We start from the raw sequence: 27,511 nt of genomic DNA, 5'->3' as shown, positions 1-27,511 counted from the left end.
GTCAAGACTTGAGCACACATGCATCAGTCATGCATACACTTGAATACTTCAGGCCTGAAGTAGCTTCTTCTTCTATCATCGCAGTTCCACGGAAAAACGGTGACACTCCATATGGTTGTGTAATAGTAAATATTTAGATTGCTGGAGGCAACCATCTACTGAATCAACAGTGTTCATGTTGGTAGTTGTTTTTGATATAGTCGTACAGATCAATTCAATGCATTAAGATGGAGGAATTCAGATGATGGTGTCTTTGTTTGCGCACTATCCACAGACTTTGTGAACTACGGCGTGTGACATGGTTCAATGTGCCTAGAAATCAGCGCAATCACATTTTTTTATTTCTTAAAATTGCCACAGTCTTGGAGCTAGAATTGGGATCATGTATACTGTGCTAATGCTAACACAAAAAAATTGTAACAGAGTGCACTGTACAATATGGCAAACCTAGCAAATGAGGCGTTTGTGGTAAGTACAGTACATGGGGGTCCGCCATCTTTCTGCATCTTCGCCATTGAAAATGCTTTGCAGTATATATGTAGTACAACAGCATTTTCCCCCCATGGTCAATCTAAATTAAATCAGTCTAGATATACAGGTCTGACCTGTAGCCTGTATGAACGACCTTCCTCCTTTGATACCCCATCTTGCAACCAACTATTTGGTCCTTGTTTAAGTTGAAGCTGTTAAGGATATCAAGAGGTTGTTGGTGGAACCCTAGGACAGGGCAGTTTGCGTCAGGTCCTTACCTTCTTTAGCCGAAGGATCCCCTCTTGAGTCTGGGCATCTGTAGTGATCTCGAAGACATCCCTCTCATCACCGTCAATGATGTTGTACGTTGATTTGGCGTTCTCTCCAATGTCCCTATCATTTGCCTTTACCTTGCCACCAGGTTGACCAATGGCAAGGTCCTCTGGGATCACAAACTCGTACAGACCTGAAGAATAGGACGTCATGATTATTTCACCCTAACAGTAGATGTTGTACCCTTATCTATGCATCTATATAACTAGTACAATTCTGATTATTTTGGAAATTCATTAAAAAACATTAGGCAGCAAAACAACAACAAATACATTCAGATTTACCAATGATGGGTTCTAACTATAGTATATGGAGAGAGAATTGGACATTTGGTTTACTTTTTGAGAACTTCGGAGGGTTATCGTTGACATCTGTTAGTGTGACAGTAACTGTTGTTGTCCCTGACAACCCTCCCATATGACCACCCATGTCTTTTGCTTGAATGACGACCAGGTACTCCTCTCGCATCTCTCGATCCATCCCATGTAAAGCAATTTTAATGATTGCTGAAAGCAAAAGAATTAACACCAAATGTATTGTTATTGCAAAAAATCAGCATACACATAAATAAGAATGGGGTATACAAAGGCATTCATAATGCTTGACAGGATCACTTCAAAGAATGGGGTATACAAAGAATGGGGTATACAAAGAATGGGGTATACAAAGGCATTCATAATGCTTGACAGGATCGCTTCATTGCACCTTTAAGAGTGTTGTAGTATCCTTCACAACAACCTTTCTTCACAGAGGTGGAATTTCTGACAGAACACCTGGAGAGAGGCTCTAATCCTGTGGATGGCATTGCAAATCAATGTCTTTGTTTGCTGGAGTGTCTGCAAGTAATTTGTGTTCTGATTGAATGGGAATTATGCCGTCCAGGTGCGTCATGCACCCCGAAAGTCTGAGGGGACACCCAGTACGTGAGGATGGCTGGGGGGTAGAGAATTTAGCATATCTCAAACACCTGAAACTATTTTCTCCTGCAATCTAGAACCATAATTAATATGCTTAATTTTATGTCAAAAATATGTTTATTTTTCGACATATCTAAGCATACCTCTTGAGCTGTCTGTACCATCTTGACTGGTGGTTCTTTAAAAAAAAGAATCTAACTATGATTCTCTGCATCTCTGCTAAAATCTGGGTAAAAGATTGAAAGAAATGTGTCTTATTCAGTGCATTTAGTATTTTGCTAGCTTTTCTAAAGTCTACCAACCTTACCAGCAGGCATGCCAGCTAAGATAGTTAGACAAGCTAGCTGCTCTAACTTGATTGTGTAAGAACCGAAGCTGATGAGGAGAAGCAGGTAAGGAGAGTTGAACATTTAATTTAGCACAGACATGGAACATGACAGGAACAGCGTCAGAACCAGGTATACAAAGACAAACAAACATTAATGCAGAAGCAGGGAACAGAGCTGGGGAACAGACAGATATAGGGGAGGTAATAACACGGGTGATTGAGTCCAGGTGAGTGTAATGAATCGCTGATGCGCGTGACGAGGGAAGCAGGTGTGTGTAATGATGGTGGCAGGAGTGCGTAATGCAGGGCAGCCCGGCGCCCTCGAGCCCCAGGGACATTGCTAAGTAGGTAATATTATTTACAGAGAAGAATAAATACACAGTTCCAGTGAAAAGTTTGGACACACCTGCTCATTCAAGGTTTTTTCTTTATGTTGACTATTTTCTACATTGTAGAATAATAATAAAGACATCAAAACTTTGAAATAACACATATGGAATCATATAGAAACCAAAAGAGTCTTAATAAACAAATCAATTTTTAAAAATTGATGCTAGATTTATTCGAAGTAGCCACCCTTTGCCTTGATGACAGCTTTAAACACTCTTGGCATTCTCTCAGCCAAATCAAATCAAAATTATGTATTTGTCACATGCGCCGAATACAACAAGTGAAGACCTTACCTTGAAATGCTTACTTGCAAGCCCTTAAACAACAATGCAGTTCAATAAGAGTTAAGAAAATATTTACCAAATAAGCTAAAGTAAAACATTATAAAAGTAACACAATAAAATAACAATAACGAGGCTATATACAGGGGGTACCGTTACCGAGTCAATATGCGGGGGCACAGGTTAGTCGAGGTAATTTGTACATGTATGGTAGGGGTGAAGTGACTACGCATAGATAATAAAAAGCGATCAGCAGCAGTGTACAAAACAAATGGGGGGCCAATGTAGATAGTCCGGTGGCCATTTGATTAATTGTTCAGCAGTCTTATTGCTTGGGGGTAGAAGCTGTTAAGGAGCCATTTTGGTCCTTAGACTTGGTGCTCCGGTACCGCTTGTCGTGTGGTAGCAGAGAAAAAAGTCTATGACTTGGGTGACTGGAGCCTCTGACAATTTTTTGGGCTTTCCTCTGACACTGCCTATGATATAGGTCCTTGGATGGCAGGAAGCTTGGCCCCAGTGATGTCCTGGGCCATACGCACCAACCTCTGTAGCGCCTTACGGTCAGATGCAGAGCAGCTGCCATACCAGGCGATGATGTAACTGGTCAGGATGCTCTCAATGGTGCAGCTGTAGAACTTTTTGAGGATCTGAGGGCCAATGCCAAATTTGTTCAGTCTCCTATGTGGGAAAAGGCGTTGTCGTGCCCTCTTCACAACTTTCTTGGTGTGTTTGACCAATGACAGTTTGTTGGTTATATGGACACCAAGGAACTTGAAACTCTCGACCTGCTCCATGACCGCCCCGTCGATGTTAATGTGGGCCTGTTCGGCCCTCCTTTTCCTTTAGTTCACGATCAGCTCCTTTGTCTTGCTTACATTGAGGAAGAGGTTGTTGTCCTGGCATCACACTGTCTCTGACCTCCTCCCTACAGGTTGTCTCATCGATGTCGGTAATCAGACCTACCACTGTTGTGTTGTCAGAAAACTTAATGATGGTGTTGGAGTTGTGTTTGGCCAGACAGTTGTGGGTGAACAGGGCGTACAGGACAGGACTATATACACACCCCTGATGGGCCCCAGTGTTGAGGATCAGTATGGCAGACGTGTTGTTGCCTACCCTTACCACCTGAGGAGGCCCGTCAGGAAGTCCAGGATCCAGTTGCAGAGGGAAGTGTTTAGTCCCAGGGTCCTTAGCTTAGTGATGAGCTTTGTGGGCACTGTGGTGTTGAACACTGAGCTGTATTCAATTAACAGCATTCTCAAATAGGTGTTCCTTTTGTCCAGGTGGGAAAGAGCAGTGTGGAGTGCGATTGACATTGCGTCATCTGTGGATCTGTTGGACCGGTATGCGAATTGGAGTGGATCTAGGGTATCCGGGAGGATGCCATTGATGTGAGCCATGACCAGCCTTTCAAAGCACTTCATTGCTACTGACGTGAGTGCTACGGAGCGGTAATCATTTAGGAAGGTTACCTTCAGTTCCTTGGGCACAGCGACTATGGTGGTCTGCTTGAAACAAGCAGGTATTACGGTCAGGTAGAGGTTGAAAATGTCAGTGAAGACACTTGCCAGTTGGTCCGCGCATGCTTTGAGTACACGTCCTGGTAATCAGTCTGCCCCCGCAGCTTTGTGAATGTTGACCTGCTCACTTTGGCTACCGAGAGCGTTATCACACAGTCGTCCAGAACAACTGGTGCTCTCATGCATGTTTCAGTGTTGCTTGCCTGACAGCGAGCATAAAATGCATTTAGCTCGTCTGGTAGGCTTGCGTCACTCGGAAGCTTGTGTCTGGGTTCCCCTTGTAGTCCGTAATAGTTTTCAAGCCCTGCCACATCAGACGAGCGTCAGAGCCGGTGTAGCAGAATTCAATCTTTATCCTGTATTGATGCTTTGCTTGTTTGTTGCTTCGTCTGTACGACGTCGTCAATGCACTTATTGATGAAGCCGATGACTGAGGTAGTATACTCCTCAATGCCATTGGATGAATCACAGAACATATTCCAGTATGTGCTAGCAAAACAGTCCTGGCGCTTAGCAGCCGCGCCATCTGACCACTTCCGTATTGAGCGAGTCACTGGTACTTCCTGCTTTAGTTTTTGCTTGTAAGCAGGAATCAGAAGGATAGAATTATGGTCAGATTTTCCAAATGGAGGGCGGGGGAGAGCTTGGTATGCATCTCTGTGTGCTTTTCCAACAGTGTCAAAGGAGTTCACACATACTGTATAATGAGCACTTGTTGGCTGCTTTTCCTTCACTCTGCTTTCCAACTCATCCCAAACCATCTCAATTGGGTTGAGGTCAGGGGATTGTGGAGGCCAGGTCATCTGATGCAGCACTCCATCAATCTCCTTCTTGGTAAAATAGCCTTTACTCAGCCTTGTTGTGTTTTTGGGGTCGTTGTCCTGTTGAGAAACAAATGATAGTCCCACTAAGCACAAACCAGATGGGATGGCATATCACTACAGAATGCTGTGGTAGCCATGCTGGTTAATAAGTGTGCCTTGAATTGTAAATTAATCATAGACTGTGACACCAGCAAAGCAACCCCACACCATCATACCTCCTCCATGCTTCACGGTGGGAACCTCACATGCGGAGGTCATCCGTTCACCTACTCTGCGTCTCACAAAGACACAGTGTTTGGAACTAAAAATCTTGCATTTGGACTCCTTAGACCAAAGTACAGATTTCCATCAAATGTCCATTGCTCGTGTTTCTTGGCCCAAGCAAGTCTCTTCTTATTATAGGTGTCCTTAAGTAGTGTTTTTTGCAGCAATTTGACCATGAAGGCCCGATTCACACAGTCTCCTCTGAACAGTTGATGTTGAGATGTATCTGTTACTTGAACACTGTGAAACATTTATTTGGGCTGCAATATGAGGTGCTGTTAACTCTAATGAACTTATCCTCTGCAGCAGAGGCAATTCTGGGTCTTCCTTTCCTGTGACAGTCCTCATGAGAGCCAGTTTCATCATAGCACTTGATGGTTTAAGAAACGTTAAATGTTCTTGAAATTTTCCGCATTGACTGACCTTCATGTCTTAAAGTAAAGATGGACTGTTGTTTCTCTTTGCTTATTTTAGCTGTTCTTGCCATAATATGGACTTGGTCTTTTACCAAATAGGGCTATCTTCTGTTTACCGCCCCTACCTTGTCACAACACAACTGATTGGCTCAAACGCATTAAGAAGGAAATAAATTCCACAAATTAACTTTTAACAAGGCACACCTGTTAATTTAAATGCTTTCCAGGTGACCATCTCATGAAGCTGGTTGAGAGAATGCCAAGAGAGTGCAAAGCTGTCATCAATGCAAAGAAACGGTGGCTTCGTTCAAGAATCTCAAATATAAAATATATTTTGATTTGTGTAACACTGTTTTGGTTACTACATGATTGCATATGTGTTGTTTCATAGTTTGATGTCTTCACTATTATTCTACAAATAGTAAAAATAAAGAAAAACCCTGGATTGAATAGGTGTGTCCAAACTTTTGACTGGTACTGCATATATCGAAAATATTGTACACAGAATGAACCTTATTGACTGCAGTGGCACGGTGCAGAAAATGAAGAGCTCAGGGCAAGGATAATCCGCTCAGCAAACAGAGGCCGGCAGGATAATCAAAAAAAGAATCAACACTTAATGAAGGCCTGACACCCTTGGTCATATTATGCCTGAGACAATGCACTGTTCTTACCTGTCTGAAGCAGGTAAGAACAACTCTCCCTAAAAGAAGTGCACACACACACACACACACACACACACACACACACACACACACACACACACACACACACACAAACTCACATGTACTCACGCACCACACCAAAAAAAGACACACATGCACACACACTTCAGTTATCCTCTGTTACTCACTCTACTGTCATCTCTGTTGATCATCGTTAGCTATTCAAATTAATTCCTCATCACTGAAAAGGGTGGAAAGACAAACACTAATTTCCATAGATATTCGGTAGGATTTTTTTCTACCGTCCATTAACCAAGTGATGGATTGGGGCATGATGTTTATTTATTTATCACATGCATTTCATTTCCTTCATGGTGTTGGAAGTGTCAAATGGATAATAATGTTTGTTTTTCCCTTACCTTTTATTTGTCATTAGCATTCATTAAAACAGCTGGCTCACTTGAATGAGCCATCTGCATTTGCTCAGTAATCATGCAAACCGTACACGCTGATCCTCAAATTGTCCTTTCATAGATCCACTATACCTTCTTCATGTTATTGTGGTAGAGGTGAGTGATTTAAAATCATAATATTGTTGAGGTGGAAACAGGGTTTCTACAGTATATGTATAAATATGCCTTCATATGTATTATGTACATACAGTTTGGACGTTCTTGGAGCTGGTTTATTATATGTTGTTTTTCCAAATTGTGAGCAGTTGATTTCCATCTCATTGCTTATTAATGTAATTTCACCATTATTTAATCATGTTGCTTACAGACACACTGTTAACAAGTCGGCTGAAAATGCAATTAGGAAAACAGCAGAGTCAAGGTTGAAGAATAAGCGGACGGCAGATTGAATTAAAAAAGACGGTCTTTTAAATGTAAAGAGTCCTTGAATATCTTGTTGGGAGTTATATCCTCAAAACGCAACTATAATTTGTATGCTGAGTAATTGTCCATGTATGGATTTTATGCATTCAATCTGTACATTTCACTGAAACAACACTTGTTTTGACTGCCATCGAACCATACAGGAAGGAGTGTATCTGTTCAGGCTCAACAATGTTACATGCCATGATCCTGAATGTTACATTTATTTTGCACTGTTGAGGAAAGAGCTGCAAGTAAGTATTTCACTGTACTGTTTACATCGCTGGATCCTGTGCATGTGACAAATAAACTTTGATTTGCTTTAGTATTTCACCATGGCAATCCACTCACCAGTGTTGGGGTCTATGGAGAAGTAGGGCTGTCCTTCCAGTATGCTGTACACAAGTTTAGCACTGTTTCCATAGACTGGGTCATCTGCGTCTGTTGCCGTCACCCTAGTGACTGAGGTACCTGTATATGAGAAAGGGCATATAATTAAAAAGAGAGTGGACTTCTGACACCCATAATCACTCCTTACAGCTAGCTTCTCCCCCTGTAATCTTCCTGGTTCCACTATAAAGCCAGGGGTACTTATTGGTAAGGTTAAAGACAACATTATTGCCAGACACATGAATGACACAGCATACTGTGCTACAACGTCCCAGCAGAGAAAACAATCGTACAGTGAAAGCTTTGAAAAATGAACAATAAAGAGCAGGGCTGATGCTGATGCCCAACTCATCATTAGTCTGTGGCTCAGGTGGGAAGAGAATAAAAGGAGGAAAGCTGTTCGCAGAGGCAGCAACTTGACAGTACAGATGGTATGGTAATTTGTTTTGTAAAATGTGTTCTCAGGTGTTCTGACAACATCGACAAATGTTCATGGTTACAGAAGGCATCAGGCCTAGCCACAGGTATCCAGGCCTGCTGACTGCAGGAGACATAATGGGTCATAGTGGGGGACAACACTAGTTAAGTCCACCTCTGTGCCGGCCATTAGGCATGTGCCATTAATCTGGCACAAACAGAGTAATAACACCAGGCCAGTTTAACATGGTGCTTCTCAATTTTAATATAAGGATGCTAACTATTTTCTATTCTAGTAGATTTCTCTGCTAATTGTTGTTAGGACCATTGAAAGAAAATGTGTGGAATAAAGGTGGAGATATTTCCCTTATGCAGCTGTTGGCAGGGAACAAACAGTCTGTTGGTCTAAACCCCTCTGTTCTACCTTGTATCACCTGGCTTTGGGGCTTGGCAAATGGTTTTGAGGCAGAGAGCACGAGTTGTGCCTTTGTAGATACAGACAACCTGCAGTTCAGAATATGTGGTGCTCATCATCTGTTTTACAGGTACACTTCTCTGGTAGACTTCAGTGTGTCAAATCGGAGGGCCTGTTGTCCAGACCTCTGGCAGTCTCTATGGGTGTGCCACAGGGTTAAATTATCGGGCCGACTCTCTTCTCTGTATACATCAATGATGTCGCTCTTGCTGCGGGTGAGTCTCTGATCCACCTCTACGCAGATGACACCATTCTGTATACTTCTGGCCCTTCTTTGGGTACAGTGTTAACTAACCTCCAGACGAGCTTCAATGCCATACAACTCTCCTTCCGTGGACTCCAACTGCTCTTAAATGCATAAACTAAATGCATGTTCTTCAACTGATCGCTGCCCGCCTGATCGCTGCCGCCTGTCCAGCAACACTACTCTGGACGGTTCTGACTTAGAATATGTGGACAACTACAAATACATAGGTGTCTGGCTAGACTGTAAACTCTCCTTCCAGACTCACACTAAGCATCTCCAATCCAAAATTAAATCTAGAATTGGCTTCCTATTTTGCAACAAAGCATCCTTCACTCATGCTGCCAAACATAACCTCGTAAAACTGACCATCCTACCAATCCTTGACTTGGGCGATGTCATCTACAAAATAGCCTCCAACACTCTACTCAACAAATTGGATGTAGTCTATCACAGTGCCATCTGTTTTGTCACCAAAGCCCCATATACTACCCACCACTGCGACCTGTACACTCTCGTTGGCTGACCCTCGCTTCATACTCGTTGCCAAACGCACTGGCTCCAGGTCATCTACAAGTCTCTGCTAGGTAAAGCCCCGCCTTATCTCAGCCCACTGGTCACCATAGCAGCCCCACCCATAACACGTGCTCCAGCAGGTATTTCTCACTGGTCACCCCCAAAGCCAATTCCTCCTTTGGCTCCCTTTCCTTCCAGTTCTCTGCTGCCAATGACTGGAACGAACTGCAAAAATCACTGAAGCTGGAGACTCATATCTCCCTCACTAGCTTTAAGCACCAGCTGTCAGAGCAGCTCACAGATCACTGCACCTGTACATAGCCCATCTGTAAATAGCCCATCCAACTACCTCATTCCAATACTGTATTTATTTATTTATCTAACTCCTTTGCAACCCAGTATCTCTACTTGCACATTCATATTCTGCACATTAATTGGTATGTTGTAATTACTTCACCACCATGGCCTATTTATTGCCTTACCTCCCTTATCTTACCCCATTTGCAGACACTGTATATAGACTTTTTTTCCTCTATTGTGTTATTGACTGTATGTTTGTTTATTCCATGTGTAACTCTGTGTTGTTGTATGTGTTGAACTGCTTTGCTTTATCTTGGCCAGGTCACAATTGTAAATGAGAACTTATTCTCAACTTGCCTACCTGGTTAAATAAAAAAATATTTTCAACTAGCCTACCTGGTGAAATATATATATATTTTTTTAAACTGTATAATATTCTCATGAGCCTGTTCATATGACATGTTACAGAATAAAGACCCACTCCAGCAGAATTTCAAAATTGTTTCATGAGAGAGGGTCATTAAATATTGTACATGAGGGGAATGCATTTCCTTTTTATACAGCCAAAACATGTCCAACAATGATTAATAGTAACACTGTCCTCCCTTTTACAAAAACAAAACATATAGACCACCATTGCACTCTGACTAAAAACCTGCTTTGCTATTGCTACCCAATTATTTAACATAGAGAGCCTCAAGTGGCCCTTTGAGGAATGTGTTTGTTAGTTATTCATGTGCTGTGATGACCCTTACCGTTGCCAGGGCTTACCAAATCACTCAACAGTTTCACGTGCTGTTACAATACCAGAACTTTAGTAAACCTAGATTATTTGAAAGTGTCACAAAGTCTTCGTTTAGGGAATGATCAGGGAATGTAGGGAAATAATCCAAATTAATTACAATTGAAGTACTATTGATGCATGCAACAATAAAAATGTGTCTATTCCTGCAACGCTGGTTGAGAATAATGTACTGTATATTGTATCTGCTATAGGTATTTGCCAATTGTCAAATGAAATTAGGACAGGACAGGAAATTGCTCCACTTTTCAGAGATAATAAGTCTTATCTGCCTAAAAGTTAAATTGCTAATACTACAATGGCAGTGGGAAAATGGAGCCATATTTGCATTTAATTATGAAGGCACCTTCATACCTCTGATTCCTTGAAAGGTGTGTCTGCAGCAAATAGAAAATCCGAACTATGTGACAATACATAGGGATTGAAGTGTGGAACAAAACAGTGGAACTATTGGGCCATGAAATAGCCCCCTCTACCTTTTTCTTTTCAGAGGGGTACATTCTCCACTCCTCTGATAAAAAAAAGGTGAGGGATTAAAAAAGCTTCTGTTTGGCACTGTTTCAAATCAGTACAGATTAGCTTGTCCTTCCTGGATATTGTACCGAGAATTCGGGGACACTCATGACTGCAGAGTTGGATGCACCACTGGGCCCTTGGTCGAGGAAACTCAATTGTGGGAATATTGTCTCTGGTTTGATTTGATGCCTGTAGCCCACCAGTGCAATTACAAATATGTAACACCTATAAACTTCAGGTGATGAAAAATAACAATTTCTTATACAAATGAAATTCCAAAGCTGATTTGGGTCTGTGACAAAACCTCTGCAGGTTTGAGGCCTAAATCGACTGACGTGTGCAGTCACACTACTGACGTTAATTCTCAAACAAATGTCACTTACAGTATGTGGTAGTTTCTGAACTACTTTTGTGATGGATGAACGAATCCATGCTATCCCCCTGTCTAAAGACATGTGTCATGCACCTTTTTTTTGTTCCAGCCGTCCACAAACACCCAGAGATGCTACAGATTGTGTTCCTATGGTAAACCTAATGTAATCTCATTAATATTAACTAGAGTACTGAGGACTTATTGCAAATTATAAAAAAACAAATGTTATGCTCACAGGTTATGAAACTATTAGGCAAATAGGAGTTATGGTCATGGTCTTTATGGTGCAAAAGCTAGCGTTTCAAGAGTAAGGGCGGGATAAAGTTGTTGGGGTATATCCCTTTGTCTCATCAGATGAAAAACTAAGTGGGCACTTCCCATTTACTGTGTACATTCCTACAGTGATAGAAAATCAATAGGAATCTTACTTGAAAACTGGAGGGGATAAATCCAGAGGCTTAGTTGTGGCACGATGGCAGTGGGAGTGGGAACTCTTTGTTGGTGCCATGGCTTTTGTTTCCCAGTGTCATAATTATCTCTGGCTGATGCTCCAGTGTTGCCAGGGGCCCATGGGGCTAACAGGACCTCAGACGGGCTATCCTGATTGGCTCGCCACTGACAGTAAGGGAGAATGGGGCTCTGTGACCACATGTAAACTCAGCAAAAAAAGAAAGGTCCTCTCACTGTCAACGCCGTTTATTTTCAGCAAACTTAACAAGTGTAAATATTTGTATGAACATAACAAGTTTCAACAACTGAGACATAAACTGAACAAGTTCCACAGACATGTGACTCACAGAAGTGGAATCTTCTGTCCCTGAACAAAAGAGGGTTCAAAATCAAAAATAACAGTCAGTATCTGGTGTGGCCACCAGCTGAATTAAGTACTGCAGTGTATCTTCTCCTCATGGACTGAACCAGATTTGCCAGTTCTTGCTGTGAGATGTTACCCCACTCTTCCACCAAGGCACCTGCAAGTTCCCGGACATTTCTGGGGGGAATGGCACTAGCCCTCACCCTTCGATCCAACAGGTCCCAGGCTTCGCTGGCCATGGCAGAACACTGTCTTGCAGGAAATCACGCACAGAACGAGCAGTATGGCTGGTGTCATTGTCATGCTGGAGGGTCATGTCAGGATGAGCCTGCAGGAAGGGTACCACATGAGGGAGGAGGATGTCTTCCCTGTAACGAACAGCGTTGAGATTGCCTGCAATGACAACAAGCTCAGTCCAATGATGCTCTGACACACTTCCCCAGACCATGATGGACCCTGCACCTCCAAATCGATCCCACTCCAAAGTGCAGGCCGCGGTGTAACGCTCATTCCTTTGATGATAAACGAGAATCCGACCATCACCCCTGGTGAGACAAAACCGCGACTTGTCAGTGAAGAGCACTTTTTGCCAGTCCTGTCTGGTCCAGCGACGGTGGGTTTGTGCCCATAGGCAACGTTGTTGCCGGTGACGTCTGGTGAGGACCTGCCTTACAACAGGCCTTCATGCCCTCAGTCCAGCCTCTCTCAGCCTATTGCGGACAGTCTGAGCACTGATGAAGGGATTGTGCGTTCCTGGTGTAACTCCGGCAGTTGTTGTTGCCATCCTGTACCTGTTTCGCAGGTGAGATGTTTGGATGTACCAATCCTGTGCAGGTGTTGTTACACATGGTCTGCCACTGCGAGCACGATCAGCTGTCCATCCTGTCTCCCTGTATCGCTGTCTTAGGCGTCTCATAGTACGGACATTGCAATTTATTGCCCTGGCCACATCTGCAGTCCTCGTGCCTCATTGCAGCATGCCTAAGGTATGTTCAAGCAGATGAGCAGGGACCCTGGGCATCTTTCTTTTGGTGTTTTTCAGTCAGTAGAAAGGCCTCTTTAGTGTCCTAAGTTTTCATAACTGGGACCTTAATTGCCTACCATCTGTAAGCTGTTAGTGTCTTAACGACCGTTCCACTAGTGCATGTTCATTAATTGTTTATGGTTCATTGAACAAGCATGGGAAACAGTGTTTAACCCATTTATAATAAAGTTCTGTGAAGTTATTTGGATTTTTACAAATTATCTTTGAAAGACAGGGTCCTGAAAAAGGGATGTTTCTTTTTTTGCTGAGTTTATATATATATGCAGTCACGTAGACATCAGGAAAGTAGTATCCAACTCTACAACCTTGGATACACCAGTGCTATTTATCTCACTGTGTCTGCACTGTGGAGTGCACATAGACTAAAGTGTCTGTCTCAAGAACACCATGTTCAGTGGTTAGAATGGCAGTATTATTTACTGTATGTCTAGCCTCATCTGAGATTGCAAATAATATACAAATAAATATTATGAAAATGATGTCCTTGAAATAATTGCTATTTTCTATCTTCACCTATTTATACTCAAATGTATTGAAAAATACTTTATGTGAATTAAGTTTCAGTGACTCATCATGGTGATGAATGGATATTCCCCGGGCCCATCATCTCCTCTGGTTTCTAGGTCAAATCAAATGGGTGCCAATCCTCAACTGGCTGACCGGTAGTGAATGGTCTATGAATGCACTAGCCTTGTGACAAGAGAATGACCACATATTAATGATCATCAGATAGATGTTGGCGCTGTTATCTTTTCTGGCTGTGCCACAATAGAAAAACAGCTCATGGTCAGACTAAGAGACTCATGTGGATTGGCTTACCTTGCTGTAGTGAATGTGGCTGCTGTATGACCCAGTTGATTGAAATGCATAGACTGGGAAACACATTAAGCAAAGTCAGGACTGTGTCACATGAAAACAGCAGGCCAAAACTATTGACTATAGAAATAGGATAAACAAGGTTCAGTAAACAACCACTGTAGGTGCAATGCCATATTTGGAATGCTGCCAATGTATTCTCAGAGTTGACAACCAGGTTCCATATGGGTTACATATTAACTTTGATGAGGCAGATGGATCTGATGGAAATTCTGAAGCAAATCAGTATGGAAACAACTTGAAAGAGTGAACTTTGTCATCTGCCACTCAACATGGCAGTCCAATTTCCCAAGCAATGTTCAATCCAGTATGATTTACAACTAGCACTGTCACTGAAAATGGTGTTACATTCCATATTGCTCATGAGGAGACAAGAACATGGTGTAAAAGTCTGACGAGAAATAATCATCCGTCAGTAAAGCATTCTCTCCCTCAACAAATCACTCTTCATAACCCAGGTAATGCATACCCATGCTTAACATTGTGTGCAAGTAGGGCTACTTCAATGGATATGAGAAAGAAATGAAAGACAGTACGGCCAGGGCAGTCTGAATCTGAGATGATCAAAATGCATGTGTTTACATCAAAGATGCTTCGTGATTAACGACTCATGGTGTAATCACAACAAGATACAGGAATTCAAGTCCCTCTGCTCATCCGATCTAGAAGTTCCGGCCATTTTACCTACCAAGAAAATTCTTGTCATTTATAGTCACAGCTGTGTACATTCCCCCTCAAGCAGACACCAAGACGGCTATCAAGGAACTTCACTGGACTATATGCAAACTGGAAACCATACACCCTGAGGCTGCATTTATTGTAGCTGGGGATTTTAACAAAGTAAATCTGATAATAAATCTACCTAAATGCTTCCAGCATATTGACTGCGCAACGCGCATGCGCAATACCCTCGACCACTGCTACTCTAACTTCCACGATGCATACAAAGCCCTCCCCCGCCCTCCCTTCGGTAAATCCAACCACGACGCCATCTTGCTCCTTCCGTCTTATAAGCAGAAACTCAAAAAGGATGTACCAGTGACGAGAAACATGCCACGTTTGAAGGACCAATCGGAAGCCACGCTTCAAAATTGTTTTGATCACGCGGACTGGAATATGTTCCGGTCAGCCTCAGAGAACAACATCGACATGTACGCTGACTCGGTGAGGGTGTTTATTAAGAAGTGCTTTAGAGATGTTTTACCCACTGTTACTATTAAAACCTAACCTAACCAGAAACCATGGCTGGATGGCGGAATTTGCGCAAAACTGAAAGGGCGATCCACTGCATTTAATCATGGAAAGAGGTCTGGGAATATGTCTGAATATAACAGTGAAGCTATTCCCTACGCAAAGCAATCAAACAAGCGAAATTCCAGTACAGGGACAAGGAGGAGTCGTAATTCAATGGCTCAGACATGAGACATATGTGGCAGGGTCTACAGGAAATCACAGACTACAAAAAGAAATCCAGCCACGTCCCAGGCAAACTAAACACCTTCTTTGCCCGCTTTGAGGATAATACAGTGCCACCATCGCAGCCCGCTAACAAGGACCGTGCCCCCCCCCCCCCTCTTCTCCGTGGCTGACGTGAGTAAAACATATAAAGTCGTTAACCCTCGCAAGGCTGCTGGCCCAGACAGCATCCCTAGCCGCATCCTCATAGCATGCGCAGACCAGCTGGCTGGTGTGTTTACGAACATATTCAATCGCTCCCTATCCCAGTCTGTTGTTCTCACATGCTTCAATATGGCTACCATTGTTCCTGTACCCAAGAAGGCAAATATAACTGAACTAAATGACTTCTGTCATCATGAAGTTCTTTGGGAGACTAGTCAACATACTGCACACTGCCCTATCCTATCTGGACAAAAGGAATACCTATGTAAGAATGCTCAGCATTCAACACCATTGTACTCAACCCCACCCTGTGCAATTGGGTCCTGGACTTTCAGACGGGCCACGGGCCCAGGTGGTGAATGTAGAAAACAACATCTCCACTTCGCTGACCCTCAACACTGTGGCCCCACAAGCGTGTGTGCTCAGCCTCCACCTGTACTCCCTGTTCACCCATGACTGCATGGCCATGCACGCCTCCAACTCAATCATCAAGTTTGCAGACGACACAACAGTGGTGGGCTTGATTACCAACAACGACAAGAAAGCCTACAGGGTGGAGGTAGGGGCACTCAGAGTGTGGTGTCAGGAAAACAACCTCTCAATGTCAACAAAACAAAGGAGATGATCGTGGACCTCAGGAAACAGCAGAGGGAGCACCCCCCTATCCACATCGAAGGGACATCACTGGAGAAGGTGGAAAGTTTTAAGTTCCACGGCGTACACATCACAGACAAACTGAAATGGTCCAATCCCACAGACATTGTGGTGAAGAAGGTGCAACAGCACTTCTTCAACCTCAGGAGGCTGAAGAGATTTAACTTGTCGCCCAAAACGCTGACAAACTTTTATAGATGCACAATCGAGAGCATCCTGTCAGGTTGTATCACAGCCTGGTACGGCAACTGCACTGCACTCATCCACTAGGCTCTCCAGTGGGCGGTGCGGTCTGCACAACGCATCACTGGGGGCAAACTACCTGCCCTCCATAACACCTACAACACCCGATATCACAGGAAGGCCAAAAAGATCATCAAGGACAACAACCACCTGAGCCACTGCCTGTTCAAACCACTACCATCCAGAAGGCGAGGTCAGTACAGGTGCATCAAAGCTGGGACCGAGAGATTGAAAAACAGCTTCTATCTCAAGGCCATCAGACTACTGAACAGCAATCACTAACTCAGAGAGCCTGCTGCCTGCATTGAGACCAAATCACTGGTCACTTTAATAAATGGTTCACTAGTCACTTTAAACAATGGCACTTTAAATAATGCCACTTTAATAATGTTTACAAATCTTACATTACTCATATCACATGTATATATAGTGTATTTTATACCATCTATTGCACCTTGCCTATACCGCTCGGCCATCACTCATCCATATACTTATATGTACATATTCTCATTCACCCCTTTAGAAACGTGTGTATTAGGTAGTTGTTGGGGAATTGTTAGATTACTTGTTAGATATTACTGCACTGTCATAACTACAAACACAAGCATTTCGCTACACTCGCATCTGCTAACCACGTGTATCTGACAAATAACATTTGATTTGATTTGAAGACCTGTTGAATATCAGATACTGTGTTCCTGCCCAGAATATCCAGAATACATAGTTGTCAATATCACAAAAATTGCTCCCCTGAGCCATTGCTTGATCGGGGACATCAGGCATGTGAAGTGTAAGTAACTGTCACACATAACCCCTTTGTGGTCATTGTCATTTTTGCAGTACAATTCATTGCCTTTTTTAAGATACAGCATTCACTGAGAAACTGGAAGGGAATGTGTGTGTGTGTGTGTGTGTGCCTGCATGCGTGTGTGTGTGTGTGTGTGTGTGTGTGTGTGTGTGTGTGTGTGTGTGTGTGTGTGTGTGTGTGTGTGTGTGTGTGTGTGTGTGTGTGCCTGCATGCGTGTGTGTGTGTGTGTGTGTGTGTGTGTGTGTGTGTGTGTGTGTGTGTGTGTGTGTGTGTGCCTGCATGCGTGTGTGTGTGTGTTGCAGGAGGAGTGACAAGGAAAACTTACATAACAAGCAGGCTGTAGAGTGTGAGCCGTGACAAGCCGTTTACAGGAACCACAGGAACAAAACAATTAAGAGTGTCCTTTGTTCACCGCTGATGGCTGTGACATATGCCGCCATTTTGAAGTGTTGTGTCATTGACTCACTTTAATTAGTTCTCAGGAAATGTATGCAACATGCAGATAGTTTAGGGAAGGAAGTTAGAGACAGAATGGGACACTTCACATATTTAATTGCTCCCAGGACACTTATAATGGCTGGGCAAAAAAAAAAAAACATTGGTATATGTTCTTATGAATATATTCATCCTGAGTAAGTGACCATAATGGTGTTCTTCCAATACTCTTATAGCAAGGAGTGTAAATATTTAGTACACATTATGTTTTTGAAAAACAAGTTACTGTAGGAACTGTTCTGGAAAATGATAGTGTGGTTAAGGGTTATTCAATAGACAGAAGCTGGCCATGGTCAACAGAGACTTGAAACCAAGAATGACTGTGTTACAATGATGACCAATGCACTACGCTGACATAGACAAATGCACTGTAGCACATTGTTTTTAACATAACTAGATTTGCATTGTACATTTTCTTTGCATTGTAAAATGTATCCAAATGACCCAAACTGCAAGACTGTAGTCAAAGGTCCCATAACCAGGGGGCAGCAGCCTGAGGGTGAAACAAGGGAAATGGGGCATAGGACTTCTGAATATCACATAGGACCAACTACCACAGGTATAACCTTTTTTTAACTAGGCAAGTCAGTTAAGAACAAATTCTTATTTACAATGACAGCCTACCCCGGCCAAACACGGACGACACTAGGCCAATTGCGCGCCACCCTATGGAACTGCCAATCACGGCCAGATGTGATGCAGCCTTGATTCAAACCAGGTACTGCAGTGACTTAAACCACTGCGCCACTTGGGAGCCCGCTTTGACAATGGTCAGACACCTACTAGAGAACTGTATCAAAGCATGCACCCTGTACTCAGAGGAAATGTGAGGGTAGGAGGGAACACCGGAGAACTTAGCTGAACTGCCATCAGATACAAGATCGTTGAGTCCAAAGGGTTAACATGATTCCCGGAGGAATCTGAAAGGTAAGACCAAATGCACTGTACGTGACTTGGGCCTCAATGCATCAGTCAGGCATGCCGAGATTTCCTACTCCCTCCTGACGAGCAATCCATCATTGGGAACACACAGAAGCTTGTGGTCACTTACACTATGTCCCTATAAAATTAGCGCGCACGCACGCACCTGATGGATATCACATAGAAGAAGAGAGCAAATACAATGGCTAGGGCCTCCAAACTCCAAGTCATCTCCTGCTTTGTTTATCCTCCTTGAAGTGAGTTGAAATTTTAAAGGGCCATCTCTGCACTGTGTTGCAGGGCAGATTTAGCCAATTACCCAGAAGCGCTGAAGTGACATAGTCAACCTGTTCACTGACTGGTGCTGCATTGACTACTGTGGACACCAGCCTATGACTGTGGAGAAACCACAGACTGGTTAAATCCATACTCCGGCGTAAGGAACAATGCAACTGTCAATATTTCACTAACACTGAAACCAGAATAAGGCACTGTGCTGAAACAAAACAAGCCAAATACCAACATGAGCAGAGAGGTGAAGAAAAACACTCCTCAAAGAATAATCATCATCTACAGAACATGTAACAGGCTGAGTGCTGTTTAATGGTTTCCACACACAGGTTAGAGAAGTGTTGGAGAAAGCATGAGCAGAGGCAGTGTAACAGAGCATTGGCTTTGGTTAATGGGACAGGCATCTGTGAGGATCACAAAGGCTCCACATACAGGAGATTTACCACTTGATCTCACATTCTTATCTGTTCCTTTTTCAAATGACCTTGCTGCATGGACTTTTATGCCTTCCCTTTATTCTCTGCTGTGATTGGATGGGCCTCCTTGCTCAAGTCTCTGCCACCTTGATGAATGTTTTTCCCTCCCATTTATGTGTCTGTGTGCAATTCCCGCCACCAGCAGTGCCACATGAATCTTCTGCTGGGCCCCTTCGGGAAATGTTAGCATAGCAGTGACACTCTCATGCACAAAATAAAGCCTCATCCCTGTGTTTACTGAAGTGATACTCAGAAAGCTTCTTACTTTTGTGTGTGTGTTCTTCACTAAGGAGATGCATACTTAAGCTACTGTGGGTAGAATCATGGACCTTTTTCTTCTCTCAAGTATTTACTTGGTGTACTGCCTTTAGTAATTTGAAAATGCCTTTTAAAATAACTATAAAGATAACGTTTTTTTTTTCTCTCCACAGGATGCAATCAGTGCTTTTCAATTGGGAGAGCGCGGTTGGGTGCCTGCGGGGACCAAACAACAATGGTTTGTACCTCTGACAATTAATAATGCAGACAGAGAACGATGGGAGGGCATAGGATCCCGCACTCACTGCTGAGTACTCTACAATCACCAGGAGCAAGAAGAGCACGAGCATAGACAACTGTTCCCCCAACGCACCCTCCCACACACTACAGTCCTTCAAACACACACACACATAGGAAAGAGTTTGGGGGTGAAAACAAGTGAAATATAGTGAGAGAGATACACAGAGATAGTGGGGAAGAGAGGCAGGGAGTAAAAAGAGGGAGGCTTGCAGAGCAGAAGTGAGAAGGAGAGCGGCAGAGAAAAAGCCTCAACGCAACACTACATATCTGCAGCACTCCTCCTGCATAATTAATGGGACGGAGCAAGATATTTTGAACTGAAGAATGTCTGTGAGAAAGCAACCTGGCATCCTATCAGATATGGATAAGCGTTGCCAATGCTGGGCTGCGAATTAGAACACTTCAGCATTCAGAAAACACTCCCCGCCTCGCTCTGTGCTCATTTACAGACCTCCCACCCATCATGCAGCCTTTGGGTTTCCCTGCTCACTTCCAATCAATTCATAATGGGGTTGGAAGGTATCCAGATTTTTAGACCTTTTCATACCGTTTCTGCACTATACACTGCACTATAAGGTATTACCTAATGTGCACACAAGGGGTGTTGTAAGCCTGCCACACACACTATACGATACATTTATTAAACTTAAAAATGAGTTTGAGTTTCTGTCACAACCCGGCTCGTGGGAAGTGTAAAAAGAGCTCTTATAGGACCGGGGCACAAATAATAATATAATAATAATCAATAATTTTGCTCTTTATTTAACCATCTTACATATAAAACCTTATTTGTTCATCATAAATGGTGAATAACTCACCACAGGTTAATGAGAAGGAAGTGCTTAAAAGGATGCACATAACTCTGCAATGTTGGGTTGTATTGGAGAGAGTCTCAGTCTTAAATCATTTTCCACATAATTTGTGCCTGTACTTACTTTTCATGCTAGTGAGGGCAGAGAATCCACTCTCACATAGGTACGTGGTTGCAAAGGGCATCAGTGTCTTAACAGTGCGATTGCCAAGGCAGGATACTCTGAGCGTAGCCCTATCCAGAAATCTGGCAGTGGCTTCTGATTAAATTCAATTTTCACAGAACCGCTTGATGCAATTTCGATGAGGCTCTCTTGTTCAGATATCAGTAAGTGGACTGGAGGCAGGGCATGAAAGGGATAACGAATCCAGTTGTTTGTGTCATCCGTTTTGGGAAAGTGCCTGCGTAATTGAGCACCCAACTCACTCAGGTGCTTCGCTATGTCATATTTTACATTGTCCGTAAGCTTAAGTTCATTTGCACATAACAAATCATACAATTATGGAAAGACCGGTGTATTGTCCTTGTTAATGCAGACAGAGAAGAGCTCCAACTTCTTAATCATAGCCTCAATTTTGTCCCGCACATTGAATATAGTTGCGGAGAGACCCTGTAATCCTAGATTGAGATCATTCGGGTGAGAAAAAACATCACCCAGATAGGCCAGTCATGTGAGAAACTCGTCATCATGCAAGCGGTCAGACAGGTGAAAATGATGGTCAGTAAAGAAAACTTTAAGCTCGTCTCTCAATTAAGGATCCGCCCCTTTTCTTCAATTTTCGCCTAAAATGACATAACAGAACCTAACTGCCTATTACTCAAGCCCTGAAGCAAGGAAATGCATATTCTTGGTACCATTTAAAAGAAAACACTTTGAAGTTTATGGAAATGTAAAAGGAATGTAGGAGAATATAACACAATAGATCTGTTAACTTCTTGCGACTAGCAAACCCGTGTCCGGGAGCGTAATCATAGCCTCAAATGCATTAGCATAACGCAACTTTTCCTATTCATGATAGGAAATCGCAAATGAAATGAAATAAATATATTAAAAACACAAGCTTAGCCTTTTGTTAACAACACTGTCATCTCCGATTTTCAAAATATGCGTTTCAAAACATCTCCTGCCGTGTCACTGATGCGTCATGTAACAGTGCAGGTGTAGTACTGCTGGTAGTATCAGAACTACCAGTTATTTACCACATTTTTATTTGGCGTACCCCCGACGGCATTACACGTACCCCAGTTTGGGAATATCCGCAGTAGGGGATTGAATGTCTCTTCTGTAACCAAGAAACTTGATCTTGAAATCTAGCCACTAGCTAGCAAGTTAGCAAACCAAATGATAACCAAATTATCTTAGATTTCTTATATGTATACTTAACTTAAAGTTAGATTCAATGGCTTTCTCCCAAAACCGAAACAATTGAAACATATATACGGTTTTAAATCATACCAACAGGATTTCAAAATTCCCCGGCCGGTATACGATACAAAAGGCATATCACCCAGGCCTAATTCATAATATGCTTTATAACACTTCGCTCATGTAAAACTGCATTCTTACATAGTCATCTACTCCATGCAAATGTCCATAATGTTAATTAACACATCAATATATATATATATATATATATATATATATTAGGAAGGTGACATGAGCACCTCACTGTGTTTTTACATGTGAGAACTGAACTACGCTTGCCACCTAAATTAAGTATGTAAAAAGCTAGGCAACATAAAGTGTAACACCCTGATCTGTTTCACCTGTCTTTGTGTTGTCTCCACCCCCCTCCAGGTGTTGCCCATCTTCCCCATTATCCCCACTGTATTTATACCTGAGTTCTCTGTCTGTTGCCAATTTGTTTTGTTTGTCAAGCATACCAGCGGTTTTCCCCTTGCTGCTGTCTTTTTCTAGTTCCTGTTTTGACCATTCTTCCTGCCCTGAGCCTGCCTGTTGTTCTTTACCTTGTCACACCACACTTGATTATTGACCTCTCCCTGCCCTGACCCAGAGAATGCCTGCTGTTTTATACCTAATGGACTCTGATCTGGATACTGACCTCTGCCTGCCCTTGACCTGTCGTTTTGCCTGCCCCCTGTTCTCGTAATCAACTTTTGTTACTTCGACACTGTCTGCATTTGGGTCTTCTCCTGAAACATGATATAAAGGTAATATCAATGTAAATCGTATGTTGGCAGCTATACACTGGGCCTTTATTAGGCTTGTAGTACCACATATAACATGTTCCACTCTCGGGATGCTCTCCATCCCTCCCGTCTCCATCATGAAAGGGATATTGTCAGTGTCCAGCATTGTACTGGTTACCCTGTCAAAGGGGATCAGTCGCATCACTCCAGCCGACACAATGCTGCCCAGACTCATTAGCACTGGCCTTGGGTGTTTATGTACCTTCCTCTCACCACAAGAGCTGCCCAGACAAAAACACACTTCAGCTCATTCATTTCCCTGTCTTTTATCACGTTGCCTCTTATCTCTTCATTTTTTGTGGGCTTCATGGCCGCCACGAAAAGGGTGACTTTTGAAAAGAGCCAGTCGGGGGTTTTGTCCTTCGTTTCATTGAGCTCTTTACCATTCATCCGTAAGAGCCCATCTTATGCAGAACATATTGAAGGGCATCGTTACCTGGGAGCCTGTAGTTTTTGTTCTCTCTTCAAGGAAGACCAAGCTGAGGTATTAGAGAGGGAGAGTTCAGGCTCAGCTACACAGGGGGGCAGGACAAATGACAGGCACCAGCAACCTTGGAACTGCAGGGTACAATTGTGTTAATGCACAGCTAGGTATGTTATGTGTGCCACAGAGTGCATGCTACATATAAAGCCTACATACTGTATTCTACGAACAATAAATGCCTCAGGAGGCTTTGAAGGACCAGAGACTGATCATATTACATGCATAATTCAGAGTTACGCCGGATAATAAATAACATGTGATGAATAAGTAATGTGTGAGTCAGTGTGTGTGCGTGTGTGTGTGTGCACTTTCATTATTTTGGTACAACCCGACAGATGCGTCAGCTTGGTGATTGATTAAATTGAATGATGGCAGAACCAGTCCAGACATGCCCGTTGTCTCTGCATATTCACACTGTTTGTCTGACAAAACAACACATTCCCAAAACTTGAAATTGTTTTCTATCATCCAACAAGCCATATCAAAAGGCTGTATCGAAAGATGAATCTAGATTTGTATATAAGCATAGGCACCCATATAGAGGGAGAAATAGCGAGAGAGAGAGGACTCTCCAAATGCAGAATGAGGTGAAATAGAAGGAGCAAGTTATTTACAGCTAGGCCCAGCTTGTCTGTGAAGTCTCCTCTGCCTTGGACTCCTGTCCTATCCCTATTTAGCAGCACCGAAAGGGCTGGCTGGGCTGAGAGAGTCACACCAGGTTCACAGGCCTGACCCCTGCCTCAGCTGAGGCCATTGGCCTTCTACAGCACCGTGCCTGGCCTGCACGACAGATGTGACTCTGCGATGGTCCAGCTGCACACAGTGTTAAAGGCCCACAACCTCCTGCCTCCCTGCCCATCTGCTAGAACATAGAGTCCTGAATCGGAGAGGCGAGTCACACTAAACAGAAGCCCTCCACCATCGTTCTCCACCAAGTTGTTACAGTTGAAGACCATGGTCTAAAAATGAATGTAAGACGATGACCCTCAAATTAAGCTACAATGTTCCCTTTGCCACTGCTCCAAAGCCACGGTTTTGTTCAGAATTGACAGCAAGATCAGCGTTGAATTACAAAGACCATATGTTCAATGAAATCAAGGCAGTCAATGTATTGCACATCTGGCCTAAATGGAGCGTGGAAGGGTATCAAAAATAGTCCAGCTGTCCTGATACGGATCTGATACCTGTAATGTGTTGAAGTATTGTGTGTAAGATCATCTCACAGGTGACTAATGTGGCCCATATCTGAGTTCACCTGCGTCCCTTTGCTTTTTTGTAAAAACGTGTTATGTTTCACTCTGTACATGTTTAATTTATGAAGGTGTGCTAATATTAAAATGAGTGGTCTAATGTACGTATACTGTATGATTGGAAGCCCAATGGATGTCTGCATGTAGCACTCATTTCCATATGTCTCTCCTTGATCAAGTCAAAATCAATGATGACAACTCTTTACTTATTTCCCAAGCTGCCATCATTGATCAGTGCATAATCAGAAATATCATTAGAGCCACAGACCGTGCCTGTTAGTCCTGTTACCGATGTTCATAATAACTCTCAAAATGCAAATGAACTCCAGGTAATCTATTAATGTCACTTCAATTTTATGTCTGCGCTCCAATTTAGCAGATCCTGACACGTTTGCACGCCTGGTGCTTCTGTACACAGGCTCATTTTACAGGGGGGTTGAGAGCGGCCGCGCTGCGAGGAGAGGGGGGCTGAGGAGCGACATGCCATCTGTCTCTCCACCAGCTTTATTAATCGCCTTGATAATGAAGCAGGCTCAGGCAAGGCTCCCGAGGCCTCACGTTGGAGTTTGAGACGGCAAAACAACTTTCCAAGTTTATTTCTCTGTGTAGCAATTATTGTCATTCACACCCTTTCTCTGGTAGAGAGGAGGGTCGGACGACCTGATTCTCATTACCTGAATCGTCACTTTAAGCAGACTCTGTAATTTAAACTACATCACAATCCCCTTGTTAGCTCCAGAAGGCAGGGAGCTCTATAATTCCGGCATATGGTTGGAGGACCTAGTGAGGGAATTTGCTTGCTTGTCTTGGCCTTAAAGTCAAAGACCCCATTAACAAGAGAACGGATCCAATAATCCAATGAGATTTGTCCAATCCGTGCAAATGATACATAATTCCCCTTGTGAGAAGACCTATACCATTAAGTAACAAACTCATTTAGAATTTAAGACCACTTTAAATATATAAATATTGTGAATATAGATACAGCATTTTCAGCTGTCCAGTATCAAGAAATGAATGGATGAGTATAGTGTATTAAATATTAGTATATAATCATATAAAACCTTTAACAGGATGCTTGTTTGACTGTTTATTTGCCCACACTCAAAGGTTAAGATGTAAGCAATATTATTATGACAATCACCCCAATAACTTCCCATTTGAGATAATGTTGAAGAAAAAAAATGTTTAACGCTATAATGTCCTCTTAGAATGAGATCATTAAGTGTTACAGTCATGGAACGAGATCAGAGTAAGATAAGAGGAACATCTCCTGTAGGTTGAATGCACAACACCAAGGAAGTAAGTAAAAGAAATGTCATGACATGTACTCTGCACTCTTTCCTCCTCAATGGAGAATGTTTATAAGGGCACAAGGCGAGACCCAAATGCAGACACAGGAGGCTTGAGCGCCGATATTTATTACACCAAAAGGGGTAGGCAAAAGACAGGTCGGGGACAGGCGAGACTTCAGGGAACAGGTCAGAGTCCAAACAGTACCAGGGGATAGGCAGGCTCGAAGTCAGAACAGGCAGAGTGGTCAGGCAGGTGGATTCGGAATCAGAACAGGCAAGGGTCAAAACCAGGAGGGCTAAGAAAAAACAGAAACTGGGAAAAATAGGAGCTGGGAGAAATGCTGGTTGACTTGGCAAAACAAGACAAACTGGCACAGAGAGACAGGGAACACAGCTTTGGGGCAGCAGGGTAGCCTAGTGGTTAGAGTGGTGAACTAGCAACCGGAAGGTTGCAAGTTCAAACCCCCCAGCTGACAAAGTATAAATCTGTCATTCTGCCCCTGAACAGGCAGTTAACCCACTGTTCCTAGGCCGTCATTGAAAATAAGAATTTGTTCTTAACTGACTTGCCTAGTTAAATAAAGGTAAAATACATTGGGGACTAATGGGGAAAACAGGAGACACCTGGAGGTGGGTGGAGACAGGTGAAACAGATCAGGGCTTGACAATGTCAGTATAACAAAACCCAAACTGTAAATGGCTTTATTTGATTTGTTTTTCAATAAATTACATAACATGAAGTGAACAAGGCCACGTTTCATATCCAGGTCACCTTCAGAAAGAACAAGGCATGTTCTATTAACCTTTGTGCTCACCTGCACACTGGAAACATGAAGCCCTTACAAGCACATGTCACGTATATATTTTTTTCTAGCGGTAACTGCCTGCCAAGGTAGTGATGACACACTGAGGCATTGTCAAGCCTGTGTTTCAATGTGTACTATGAGAGGCATGTCAGCCTAAACATGTTAAAAGCTCACCTTTGTTTGTTAAAGCTCCATATAACAGCTTACGGTTTTTGAATTTACTTCAAGCCCTTTTTAATAGTTTTGAGTTACATGTTTTTGTCAGAAATCCAACAGTCTATGTTCATAAGAGTTTATTTTCCTCTGTTTTCGCAGTAGATGTTGTTGGAATTTTAAAGCACAATTAGAAAATAGAGTATGAGTGAGTTCTGTATGAAATCTTATTTTAGTGTGATAGAAATGAAACACAAATGATTTATGAATATGAGACGGGAGATGAAAAAAGACTCAATGTTTGTTTGTGTCTTTATGTCCAGAGCTTTTGATAACGCCACAACACATAAAAACTTAACAAGACCAAAACAAGTCCTTTCAAA

The 27,511-nt window shown here is 42.8% G+C and overlaps 1 protein-coding gene across 2 annotated transcripts in view; it reads right to left on the bottom strand.

The window, feature by feature from the left end:
- Nucleotides 1-27,511, bottom strand: part of cdh8 (cadherin 8) — an 86,960-nt gene that overhangs the window by 19,624 nt on the left and 39,825 nt on the right. For both annotated transcript variants that reach the window (XM_021585911.3, XM_021585913.3), the window contains exons 4-6: nucleotides 7,636-7,755; nucleotides 1,143-1,310; nucleotides 750-937 (exon numbers count right to left, since the gene is read on the bottom strand). In XM_021585911.3, coding sequence (XP_021441586.1) covers nucleotides 750-937; nucleotides 1,143-1,310; nucleotides 7,636-7,755 — 476 coding nt within the window. The remainder of the gene's footprint in view (nucleotides 1-749; nucleotides 938-1,142; nucleotides 1,311-7,635; nucleotides 7,756-27,511) is intronic.

The sequence above is a fragment of the Oncorhynchus mykiss genome, chromosome 26 (genome assembly GCF_057628025.1).
Source record: "Oncorhynchus mykiss isolate SJ-2025 chromosome 26, ASM5762802v1, whole genome shotgun sequence".
NCBI classification, from domain to species: domain Eukaryota; kingdom Metazoa; phylum Chordata; class Actinopteri; order Salmoniformes; family Salmonidae; genus Oncorhynchus; species Oncorhynchus mykiss.
The sequence above is the reverse complement of the archived record's forward strand: the minus strand, read 5'-3'. Positions and strand labels throughout refer to the sequence as shown.